Here is a 12,680-nt window from a genome sequence, read left to right as displayed (position 1 = left end):
ATTTAGATAATTTAGTTTATATGTGTAATACTCTACGGTCCATATCCAACTGCTGACTGTCTACATTATATATAATGTTAGTAAGTTTTTATTTTATTTTTGTTTTAATCCTTTTTAAATTATATTTCTACTTGTTTATACTGTAAATTGTTAATACTTTATATTTTTTTACTTGTTTATTTACTAATACGTCTTATATTTCTGGTTTATACTGCTGTTTACTATTTATTGTAGTTTTTTTCTATCCACTTTGCAGCTGTGAATGCTGAAATGTCCCAGTTGTCGGACTAATAAAGGAAATCTTAATGTTAATCCATGTGAGGTGTGTAAACCACGGAGACGGAGGAGTTTGTGTAACATCCATTTATTACCACCTTATATGACAAATCTGGAAATTACAAATATTGTTTAATTGAAACATCCTCAACATTTCAAAATAAAAAGAAAATCAAATTGAGCAAAAAATTAAAAATTAAGTTAAAAGGGTGACGAGTCAACCTGAGAAACGGTATACACACGATCAACTGATCTGGAGAAAAAAAAAATAGAAGCAAAGGGGGGACGTATACAGAAAACATGACCAGTATTATTTGTCATGTGACACGGATTTACAACATTTTCACATTTTAAATCGGTTTATTTTGTTTCTTAAAAAATAATTTTCACACTTTGAGAGCTTTTGGTTTTGGAGAACATTACAAACCTAGATGAACCTTTGTCATAAAAAGGTTCTTTATTAAAAAAAATGAGCCACTGCTACAAAAGTATCTCAGACACCATACTTGTGCTCTCAAGCTTTGGCTTTAAATAATTAGAAGAAACCAATTTAAACACCACAAAAACAGATGAGCTTAAACTCTTCTGTCAGTTAGGAAAAGAGCGTCTACAAGAGGATCAAACTTTGGTGCCAAAATGAGTCAGTAGCTTCACTTTTCAGTAGAAAAAAAATCTGTTCAAATCTGTTTTTCTTTGTTCTCGTAGGTGTTTTAATCTGATTTATCCCCCCATCTCCACGTCATCCACAAATAGTCTGAAGTGAAAAAAAAAATCCTGTGCGTGAGACTCATTTGGAAGGAAAAAAAACAACTAACATGATGAATGACTGCGATGATCAATATGGTAATCATAAATCAACTTCTCCAAAGATGCTGATGGATTGTATACAATATGCTGTGGCGATCAGAGCCGACACTCATGCAGACACATACAGGGACAGAAAGTCCAGCTCGCCTTCATGATGAGAGACGCGTCTCTGCACATTAGTGGACAAGGCTGGCAGAGGATAGAGAGCAGGAGAAGAGGAGCAGGTCAGTTCTTCTAGCACCCTGCTGCAGAAAAGAGACCAGAGTCCCCCAGCAGACACAGACCGTCCTCTCCCCCTGTCTGTCCCACCCAAATTTGCATCGTTCTAGTTCACGTTTTATTCCTTATTCTATCCACAAACCCTCCTCTCCACCAGAGTCAGATTAGAGACAGTGCAAAATGGGAGACGTGTGCTTGAGGAGATCCCATCACCAAAGAGTCGGTACATGCACAAAAAGAGAGTACCCTAGAAGTCTGCTGCCGACAGCACTAAGAAAAACACGACTATACACTTTATTCATAATATAATCAGTTTCCCTCTACACACTACTAACACAGGGAGGGGGGGAGGGAGGGAGGAGCAGGGGAGGGGCAGTGGGACGGAGAGACGGACTGGTGAAGGAAGGGCAGGAGGAGGTGAAAAGGAGAAAGAGGAGGAAAAAGCGTTAAGCGCGTTCCCCGCGGATACGGCGTGCCAGCTGGATGTCTTTGGGCATGATGGTGACACGCTTGGCGTGGATGGCGCACAGGTTGGTGTCCTCAAACAGGCCCACCAGGTAGGCCTCGCTGGCCTCCTGCAGGGAAGAAACAATAAGAGAAGATCAGACTTTATTCATCCCGTAACGGGGGAATTAAGTCGTCACAGCAGCTCAAGAGACAGACACATAGATATAAGAACAGAATAAGAATATAAAAAATAAGACAAATACATATAGGCCTGTCACTATAACACATAACAGATTTATAGTTATCTCTGAAGTTATAGTATGGTACGCTTGACTGTTATGAAATGAATTGTAAGGTGAAGCCCTAGCAATCAGTCTACAGTCTACAGAAATGTATGACCACAGAGTAACTTCAATAAATCTAAAAGCACTGTTTATATGCCTATGAAATGCTTTTTCCACATTGTGTTTATACATATACACGCTGGCCTCCTGCAAAGAAGGAAGACAGGAAATGCAAGAATTCTTAGTAGAGCAAAAATAACTGGTGGATTAATTGATTGATCTTTTGACATCTGTAGTTCTCTGTAGTTATTGTTCAGTCAAAGTCAAAGTCAAATATGACATGTGATAAGTAGTTACACTGAAACCGTTTATTTAAGTCAACATAAATACTGTATAACAGGAGTATCTTTTTTTTTTTTTAAATCAAAGTTAACGTTTGCGACTTTAGTTTTTATTGTTAGTTGTGTGTGAACTCTGCTTTCCTTTAATGAACTAGAACGCTTGTTTTAAAACTACAGATTTATAGTTATCTTTGAAGTTATAGTACACAGCAAAATCTGTAGTGTTGGTTTTTCAGTGTTAATAATTTTGAGTTGGTGAGTGTTGATTTTGGAGTTCTTTTAACACTTGTACTGATCAAAAAGCTTCTGCCAGCGTTGTTACACGTTAACACCTGAGTTAGATTCACTTCAGTTGGAGTTGATTTTCAGATTTTGTGACTTGTATGTTCGGCTAAAGACAGAATGCACTTTTAATGCATCGTAAAACAAAACAATGAATGTTAATTATCACATTAGTGAAAGGAAATTCCATGATTTTAGGGTTAAATATACACTGTAATGTGTCAAAGTCACACAATGTATGTTAAAAATTAACACTCACAGTGAAGGGAATAACACGATTTTAGTGTTGAAATTACACTTTGTGTCATAAAATAACAAGATGTATGTTAAAAATTAACAAAAAGGAAAAGGAATAACACAATTTCGAGTTAAAAGTGCACTTATGTGGTGTCATAAAAACAACACCAAGGATGTCAAATATTTCACACTATTAAAGAGTTAAAATATTAACACTTTTCAAAGTGTCATTTTAACTCAGAATCCATGGGAACTATATAAACTCAGAAAAAGTGTTAAATTTCACACTCTGTGAGTTGAATTAACACTCCCGGTTTTGCTGTGTATGGTACTCTTGCCTGTTATGAAATGAATTGTAAGGTGAAGCCCTAACAATCAGTCTACAGTCTACAGAAATGTATGACCACAGAGTAACTTCAATAAATCTAATAGCACTGTTTATATGCCTATGAAATGCTTTTTCCACATTGTGTATATACATATGCTAATTTATGTCCGTATGAGTTCTGTAGATGAACTGACCTGCAGAGCTCCGATGGCTGCACTCTGGAAACGCAGGTCAGTCTTGAAGTCCTGGGCGATTTCTCTCACCAGGCGCTGGAAGGGCAGCTTGCGGATCAGCAGCTCAGTAGACTTCTGATAACGACGGATCTCACGCAGAGCCACAGTGCCAGGCCTTCACAACGCATGAAGAAAAATGTCATTGTGTGTTATAAAAATGTGTATTAATCTGGGGTTTTTCCAACGTTTTAATCATACTAAGCAAATATGATCCTGTCTGCTGTATGTAGAGGCTTTGGGTTACATCAGACCAGTGCTTCTGCTAAAGGCTGGCAGGCTAGATAAGGTTAACTATATGTTAAGATAAAGGGAAGTACACATGACAGGGGGAGTCAGACACGGGTCAGACTTCTGCTGACCGTACCTTTGACTTTGGGGAGCTGAGAATAACAGCATCTGTGTCAGACAGGTAACCTCCCACTATAGGAGGCATATAAACCAACAGCTTTTACTATCATATGAGCCTTTTTCTCTGTAACCTTACTCGCTGTGTTGCATGATTTAAACGCTCCTCTTGTACAAAACTTTAATTAAATTCAACTTAAACTTTGATACTTTGAATCCAACTGTCTTTATTGAAGGGTCACTCTGAAATATTCTTATAACATTGTGTGTAGAGGATATGGGTTGTCGTATATCAACCATTAACTCATGGTTAAGGATTTCTGTCTGGCCTAAAACAAAGAAAAACATTGTTTTTGTGCCTGTCTCACCTGTAGCGATGGGGCTTCTTGACGCCACCAGTGGACGGGGCGCTCTTGCGAGCAGCCTTGGTGGCCAGCTGTTTACGGGGGGCTTTGCCTCCAGTGGACTTACGGGCAGTCTGCTTGGTACGAGCCATGGCTACTAAAGATCACCTGGAGAGGCAAAGGGAGGACTTTGGTTTAGTAAGATAAGATAAGACAAGGTAAGATAGAACTTTATTTAAACAAAGGAAATTCTCCTTTCAGAATGCTCAAAGTTACAAAAATAACCACAATAAAGGATAATATAAGAAAAACGTGAATAAAATAGGTAACAATGACAATAAATAATATAAATATAACAATATAAAAATACAAAATAAAGTGTCAGAGGAGTAAAGTGGGTAGAGTACAGATGACAGATGTAGTCCGTGGTGTTGACTAATGCTTCGGACTAAATAATATTAACATCCTGTGCAATACCATTTTCATTTCATTTCTTTTGTATGCACAAGATGTAATTTAGAGTTCTCATTTAAGTCATCTGAATGTTTGTCTTTACCCAGTTCACTCAAACATGATAACAGACGGATTATTAAATACAGTGTTCTTTTTTATTTTGTTGGTTTGACACTCCTACAGTTGAAGTGATGCCACTGTTGTGGAATCAACGTTAACACTCATAATACTTTTTATTTATTTATTTCTACTTGTATATATTGTAAATTATTAATACTTTATTATATTTTTAATTGTTTATTTGCTTATATTTCTAGTTTATACTGCTGTTTACTATTTATTGTTTTTTGCTATCCACTTTACTGCTGTAACACTTGGAATTTCCCCGTTGTGGGACTGATAAAGACTAATCTTAATCTTAAATGCAAATAAATATAAACATAATATAGTGCATAGTGATCGTTATCACTCTTATATGCAAATCTTTTTTATAGAGCACTTTTCAAAACACATGTCACAAAGTGCTTTACAAAGACATGTTAAAAACAGCAAATAAAAATAATGTTAGAAAATGACAGTTCTGTGCAATTAAAAGACAGTTCAAGGGAAGGTAAAATTTAGGTATAATCAGGAAACTCTCCGATAAAATGTATGTTTTAAGAAGAGATTTAAAAAGAGATGATTGACTCAGCCGACCTGATTTTCTCGGGAAGGTTGTTCCAGTGTAAATATGTGTAAATATAAACATAATATAGTGCAGTTTGGAACAGGAAACTTGAATTAAGTTAACTTTTGGAGTAAATAAACATACAAGACAATCACTATCAAGATCCCCCCGAAACACACGTCAATCAAAGATGCATGTCAACACCATTGGCTGGTAGACCAATACGCGTCTAAAAATACAACGATTAAACCAATCAGCACGCAGAGTCTTAGAAGTGGGCGGGCTCTACAGCTGCCTTCCACTGTTGCTAGGCCCCGCCCACCCAGCCCGCTCTGATGATGGCGGCGGTTTGATGCGCAAACGGGATAAAGACCCAGGGCAGAAGAGCAAAGGAGTAGCACATAAACAACTTCAATTTTTGGAATAATCGCTTATCCAGCGTGTCGGGAAATAAGAGAACAATAAAGAAGACACTTCAAGGAACTCATAGAGAGTCATAGGGAGGCTGAACGGTCCCTAACGGCTGCGTAGAACCGAGCTGAACCGGCGCAGAATTTGAAACCGGAATCCTGCTCCTCTCGAAAAAGACTGCATTTCAGACGTGTTTGTTATTTCCCCCCACACGACAAAATTAGGTGTTTTCCACTCTTAAACGCGCCTTAAAAATATAATAAAATACAACTTAAAAATACAAAGTTCATTCATGGACGCGGTGACACATTTTGAGAGGCTTACCTAGGGGGAAAAGTGAGTAGAAGGTGTGAGAAATGTCTCGCTTGTCTCTATTTTCTTCTTCGTATCCACAATGGGAAGCAGCGTCCAGCGGGAAAATGGCCGCCGCGTCAATCATCTATCCCACAATGCAACAGTGTTCAGAACCCTTCTGTGGTTACTTTTAACAGTTTGATAAATGTTTGTCAACGCGGGAGAAATCCTTTTTGACTTTATTAATATTTATCGAACAAGTCTGGGTTTTAAATGTGGAGGTGGGGGAAGGGACAGACACGCTTTATTTTACTTTCAATATCGAGTGTGAACAAACCAGGAGTCAAACCGAAAGTCACACATTTAAAAGTCCGTCACACTTCTTCTTCGCTGTTTAGTTAGTCACACTTCTTCTTCGCTGTTTAGTCAACGGTAGCTTCAAGTCGCCGTTGACTGTAACTGTCAGCATTTGTTTTCTCTTTTTCTTTTAAAATAAAACAACAACTGCATATTCATATTTATTCTGCACTGGAATTCTACTGCTTAATACATACTCCCTCTTTAGACACTTTATTTGTATTTTTACATTACATTTTATTGTATTTTTATATTTTATTGCTTGAAGTATGCCTAGGTTGTTCTTTTTATTTAATCATTTAATTGTGTTGTTATTGTCTCTGTGTGTAATGCTGCTGCTACACTGTAATTTCCCAGCTTGGGATAAATAAAGTCTATCTATCTATCTATCTATCTATCTATCTATCTATCTATCTATCTATCTATCTATCTATCTAAATTGAAAACAAACTGTGTGTAGTATTTTGTAAATATTACTCATTTGCATCATTCATTTTGCCAACAGAAAAGTTAAGTGTCGAGTCTCTGCTAAAGTATTATTATTATTATTATTATTATGGAGCTAGATTAGGGTCAAAAGTTTTGTACTCGAAAACATAAAATGTGAAGTTTTAATCTTACACCAACGTATTCAAAATAAAAATAGGTTAAACACAATTATGATCAACTCTGATACTTATTTTGAACAGATTATTTATTGTCATTTTTCAATCATATGTTTATTTCAGTTGCATGTTTTATCTTTTCAGAATAAGATTTTATTTTTCAGTTTTCTTGATAATGAGTTTGGTTATCATCAAGAAAACCATGTTAAATGTCTAGATATCAGCTCTTAAATTAAACTCTCATCAGCTGTTTTTGTTTTTATCATGTCATTTGTCCAAACAAATGTACCTGTAGTTGTACCAGCCATCAAAATGAACAAGAAACTGAAGAAAATGGTCTTATATTTTTTTTTCCATGAATGTATATGTAATTATGGCATGTCATTCAGGGAATTATTATATAGGATTATTTTATTTTATATATGGAAAGAAAGTTGGAGAATATGGATCGAAACCTGAGAATATATGTTAAAAGTTTGAGAATATATTCTCAGGTTTTTAATTTATATTCTCAGGTTTTCAATCCATAATATATATGATGTAAGTATATTTATACATGTCTTTTTTTTTTATACGCACATTTTGCTTGAACATTCACCCGCCTGTTTAAGCTGCAGGATAAATAGTCTTATCTCCTACCACAGGTCATTTTTCAAATAAAACGTTATGCTTATAAAAAAGTTTAGCAGCAGAATATAAATGTACTAAATATGTGCTTAAGGATGTGACTATTATTCTTGTTGATGAATCTGCTTGCTTGAAAAATGACAGATCACAAAAGTAGCAGATAACTTTCCTGTCAAACTAATTGTCTAAATGCAAACATGAATAGTATTTTAATGTATATATTCACTCAAACCGCTTTTATTTAACCACAAGAATCAGTTTATTTTGTTTTTGTGAATTCCAGAGTACAAATATTTTTGCTTTTTTTTCCCCAAAATGACTGAAAACATAAAATCAAAAACACAGTAGAAAAAAAATTAGGTTATCATATCAACCTGAGAGAGAAACAAAAAGTCAAAACATTACCTGGACATAATAACGTGGCTGGAAATCAAAGTATGATCGCCGCAGGTCTGCTACATATACGCCGCTTGTATTCTGCCAAAAATGCAGTGTCATCATAGCACAATGACGTTTCTAACTGACAACCAGAATCAAACTTGTTTTTTGATACATTAAACACTAACAGTAGAAATACACCCAATATTGTAAAAAAGAAAGAAAGAAAAATCACTACTTTTACAACAAATCTATCAAAAATAATAGAAAAAAAACAGAAGACCCATTATATCAATGTATATATCCGTCTGAAGATGAAAATGTCTTAATCTTAATGCAACTTCCTATATGCTGATTCCAGATCACACTATTCTTTATCACTTTCAAAGACCTTCTGCATGAGAGAACCAGCGTTCCTGTGAGCTAGTTATACGTGAGGAGTGTAATTCAAAGTTTCAAACGTACATGAAGATATCTCTAAAGAAACTCTGCTACTAGTAGCACCAAAGAAGACATGATCACACATTTTACGGTTATCACAATCATATGATATATAGATAGGACCTCAAACCAAACTACCAACTAAGTATAGAGGGAGGAAAGAGTGGCGACAGGACGAGAGATAGACAGATAGAACAACAAAGAAAACGTTTTAAGCGCGTTCCCCGCGGATACGGCGTGCCAGCTGGATGTCTTTGGGCATGATGGTGACACGCTTGGCGTGGATGGCGCACAGGTTGGTGTCCTCAAACAGGCCCACCAGGTAGGCCTCGCTGGCCTCCTGCAGGGGAGGAAACAATATGATGAGATCAGACTTTATTTATCCCGTAATGGGGGAATTAAGTCATCACAGCAGCTCAAGATACAGACACACAGATATAAGAACAGAATAAGAATATAAAAAATAGGCCTGTCACCACAACACATAACAGATTTATAGTTATCTTTGAAGTTATAGTATGGTACTCTTGACTGTTATGAAATGAATTGTAAGGTGAAGCCCTAGCAATCAGTCTACAGTCTACAGAAATGTATGAGCACAGAGTAACTTCAATAAATCTAAAAGCACTGTTTATATGCCTATGAAATGCTTTTTCCACATTGTGTATATACACTACCGGTCAAAAGTTTTAGAACACCCCAATTTTTCCAGTTTTTTATTGAAATTCAAGCAGTTCAAGTCAAATGAACAGCTTGAAAGGGTCCAAAGGTAAGTGGTGAACTGCCAGAGGTAAATAAAAAAAGGTAAGCTTAACCAAAACTGAAAAATAATGTACATTTCAGAATTATACAAGTAGGCCTTTTTCAGGGAACAAGAAATGGGTTAACAACTTAACTCTATGGAGTCTTGGGCTATTTTGTCCATTTTTGAATTCTTTTCATGTCTTTGTAAGTCATTTTGTGTCTTTTTTTTGGTCATTTTGTGTCTTTTGGTGTCTTTTTTTTGTCATTTTGTGTCTTTTGGTGTCTTTTTTTGTCATTTTGTGTCTTTTTTTGGTCATTTTATGTCTTTTGGTGTCTTTTTTTGTCATTTTGTGTCTTTTTTTGGTCATTTTGTGTCTTTTTTTAGTCCTTTAGTCCAACATAAAATGTGATTTTGAATCTTTTTTTTACTTTCAAAACACTATCATGCTCAATAAAGAATTTTAAATGTTGCAAATGTGCATTAACTTCAGAGTACACTGAGACATTAAACTGCATCATTTTCAATTAAATTCTGGAAAAGTTGGTGTGTTCTAAAACTTTTGACCAGTAGTGTACATATGCTAATTCATGTCCGTATGGTTTCTCTAGATGAACTGACCTGCAGAGCTCCGATGGCTGCACTCTGGAAACGCAGGTCAGTCTTGAAGTCCTGGGCGATTTCTCTCACCAGGCGCTGGAAGGGCAGCTTGCGGATCAGCAGCTCAGTAGACTTCTGATAACGACGAATCTCACGCAGAGCCACAGTGCCAGGCCTGCAGAGGAGGAGCAGAAATGTACACATGCAGAATGTGACATGGGAGCAGCTGAAATAACCTGAACTTATGATTCCTTCTTGGGTGTAAACAGATTAACACAGTATTCTTAATCTTGTGCTCTATTTCCCTCGTTTCCCTTTGTGCAGGGAGGAGCTAACACACCAGACTGACTGATTAACACCATGTACGGACATGTTATGTTTTCTGTTTTTAGCTGTTTTTTTTAATTTTTATAATTAGAATGTTATGCTTTTAACCTGTAGCACTTTGAGATTTCCTGTAATGTAAAGTGCATTACAAATAAAATGTATTATTATTTATTATTATTATTATTATTCATGTTTATATTATATATCGTTATTGTTACGTATTTTGTTCTTTGTTTGTCTTATATTATCCTATATTTTGGTTGTTTTTGTAACTTGGAGCATTCTGGAGCAAGAATTTCCTTCCTTCGGGATTAAATAATAACCAAAATCATTATCAAGAAAACCATGGAAAATGGCTAAATATCGGCTCTTAAATTACACTTTTATCAGCTATTTTTGTTGTTATCATTATATTTGTCTAAACAAATGTACCTTTAGTTGTACCAGGCATTAAAATGAACAAGAAATTGAAGAAAACAAGGGTGGTCTAATATTTTTTTTCCACGACTGTATATCTATATCTATATCTATATATATCTGTATATATATATATATGACTCTCACCTGTAGCGATGGGGCTTCTTGACGCCACCAGTGGACGGGGCGCTCTTGCGAGCAGCCTTGGTGGCCAGCTGTTTACGGGGGGCTTTGCCTCCAGTGGACTTACGGGCAGTCTGCTTGGTACGAGCCATGGCTACTAAAGATCACCTGGAGACACAGGAGGAAAAATGGCTTTGGTGAAATAGCTACAGTACATTTTAAGCACATGTACAAACAACATAATAAACTAAATATAGTGCATGACTTGACACACCTGCAACACAAAACATTTGAGACGGTTCAGAATGCACAGCAAAAAGACTCAAAAACAGCTTTTACCCATCGGCCATGAGGACTTTTGCAAATGTAGTTTGATGTTATTTTCTTTGTTTATGTTTTTTGTTGGTTTTAATTTTCTCTCCTGTTTTTTAATATTCCTATTATGTATTCATTTTTCACTTTTGTTTATTTATTTGAAATCTAGCACTGACAAGGAATGCACTTAATGTCGTTGTACATGTGAAAGTGATAATAAAGATAATCTATGTGATTCTATTCTATTCTATTCAATAAGGGTCCGAGAAGGGAGGGATAAAAGTGTTCTTTTCCGGTTTTAATTTATTTAACTTAGAACTTTAACATGTCGAACTCTAATTTTGAGCTAGAGTAGGCTACAAAAAAAAAGAGAAATAAATCAACATGAGAAGCCTCGGTTGTTGTTTTTTCCTAATCACATCCGAGGCAGTTTATGTAATAAATGTCGTGAGAAGGACAGCGAAGCTATCGAATCATAGCAGAGCGCTTTATCAAGGGAACCAATCACATCCCGTAAACGAGCCAAGGGGGCGGGATGTTGCGAACCTTCTGACCAATGACAGCTCGCCGATTGCCATCCGACCCCGCCTCTTGCGCAGTGAACGTGGGTTCGCTCGTTTCTTCACAGGGGGCTCCCCGGCGGCGCGCCAGCCTTGATTTTTTATTCAGAATTAGCTATTTTGAAGGAAAACCGGGCGACCCCGCCCACCTCGGCTGCCCCGTGTCAGCAAACGAGCACACGTAAAGATGATGGCTGGCTGCTTGGCTCGAAGAATGTAAACGGGAAGGAAAAAATCGTTGTAGCAAAGGAAGAGGGGTTGATGATAAAAACGACGGAAGAATATAAAAACTACGGCATGAAAGCGGAATATAGTTTTTGGGGACGACACTAGACATGTCAGGGGATCAACTCATGAACAATATTTTGTCAGATGACCCCTCATTTTAGGCGCATTTCCGAGTCAAATTTGACCAGATCACAAGTGCTTCTCAGGTCCCCGACTCCCCGAGCAGCCAGAGATCAGCTCTGCGTTTCCTTTCTCACCGAAAATAAACCAAATAACGCGTCCATCCGCCAGATAACGCCACATTAAATGATAGATTGGAGTTTTATTGAAATGATGATACCTACCTTTGAAAACTTAGTGAAAGATTGCAGCTCAAAAATGGGAACGTGTTGTTGAGTCAGTAAAGCGTTGTTCTCGCTATAAAATGAAGGAGGGAAAAAAGGAAAAAGAACACAGGAGAGCAACAGGAGACACGTTTCCCATCATGCATCTGCAACAATCTGCAACAATGTAGCAAACATGCTGCAACATACAAACAATCACAATCACCTGCAACTTCCTCACTCCCCATTATTCACAGGTTTGTCCCTTTTTATTATCCTTACACTATATTATTATTATTGTTATTAGTAGTAGTTATAGTAGTAGTTTTGTTTTTGTTTTTACAATATATTTTAACTGGAAAACCCAAACCAAAGCACTGTTAATATGCGAGAGGGAATATAACCTGAGAGACATTCAGTGTTTTAGACTTTTAATACGACTTTTAATAGTTTATTTTATTTATTGTCGGCTCACAGCAAGAGGGCGCAGTGTCAGCTGTTCTCAGCTCTCCCTGTAATATTCTTTTTTTTACTTTTGACCATTTTTTGATTCATTCTCGCATGAAAAAAATCCGCAACAAATGTGTGTAACAAACAGTGGTGGAAAGTAACTAAGTACATTTACTCAAGTACTGTACTTAGGTACAATTTTGAGCTACTTGTACCACT

The 12,680-nt window shown here is 36.6% G+C and overlaps 2 protein-coding genes across 2 annotated transcripts; both read right to left on the bottom strand.

Moving 5' to 3' along the window:
* Positions 1-348: 348 nt before the first annotated feature.
* Positions 349-6,156, bottom strand: LOC131969480 (histone H3.3A). Its single transcript, XM_059330496.1, has 4 exons — positions 5,999-6,156; positions 4,168-4,311; positions 3,416-3,569; positions 349-1,877 (listed from the first exon to the last, which is right to left on the bottom strand). The coding sequence occupies exons 2-4, from the start codon at positions 4,293-4,295 to the stop codon at positions 1,749-1,751; spliced, it is 411 nt and encodes a 136-aa protein (XP_059186479.1). The 5' UTR covers positions 4,296-4,311; positions 5,999-6,156; the 3' UTR covers positions 349-1,748.
* Positions 6,157-7,875: 1,719 nt separating this feature from the next.
* On the bottom strand, positions 7,876-12,186 carry LOC131969481 (histone H3.3A). The gene is made up of 4 exons (XM_059330497.1): positions 12,033-12,186; positions 10,610-10,753; positions 9,740-9,893; positions 7,876-8,716 (listed from the first exon to the last, which is right to left on the bottom strand). Exons 2-4 carry the CDS (start codon positions 10,735-10,737, stop codon positions 8,588-8,590), a joined length of 411 nt encoding a protein of 136 aa, XP_059186480.1. The 5' UTR covers positions 10,738-10,753; positions 12,033-12,186; the 3' UTR covers positions 7,876-8,587.
* Positions 12,187-12,680: the final 494 nt, after the last annotated feature.

This window comes from Centropristis striata, chromosome 4, assembly GCF_030273125.1.
Source record: "Centropristis striata isolate RG_2023a ecotype Rhode Island chromosome 4, C.striata_1.0, whole genome shotgun sequence".
NCBI lineage: Eukaryota > Metazoa > Chordata > Actinopteri > Perciformes > Serranidae > Centropristis > Centropristis striata.
This window is presented reverse-complemented; position numbering and strand designations above follow the sequence as displayed.

Coding starts and splice junctions, on each gene's coding strand:
- LOC131969480 (XM_059330496.1), bottom strand. CDS start 4,295: ATGGCTCGTACCAAGCAGACTGCCCGTAAGTCCACTGGAGGCAAAGCC. Junction 3,570..4,167: donor AAGAAGCCCCATCGCTACAG/GTGAGACAGGCA, acceptor TGCGTTGTGAAG/GCCTGGCACTGTGGCTCTGC. Junction 1,878..3,415: donor CAGCCATCGGAGCTCTGCAG/GTCAGTTCATCT, acceptor TCTTCCCTGCAG/GAGGCCAGCGAGGCCTACCT.
- LOC131969481 (XM_059330497.1), bottom strand. CDS start 10,737: ATGGCTCGTACCAAGCAGACTGCCCGTAAGTCCACTGGAGGCAAAGCC. Junction 9,894..10,609: donor AAGAAGCCCCATCGCTACAG/GTGAGAGTCATA, acceptor CCTCCTCTGCAG/GCCTGGCACTGTGGCTCTGC. Junction 8,717..9,739: donor CAGCCATCGGAGCTCTGCAG/GTCAGTTCATCT, acceptor CCTCCCCTGCAG/GAGGCCAGCGAGGCCTACCT.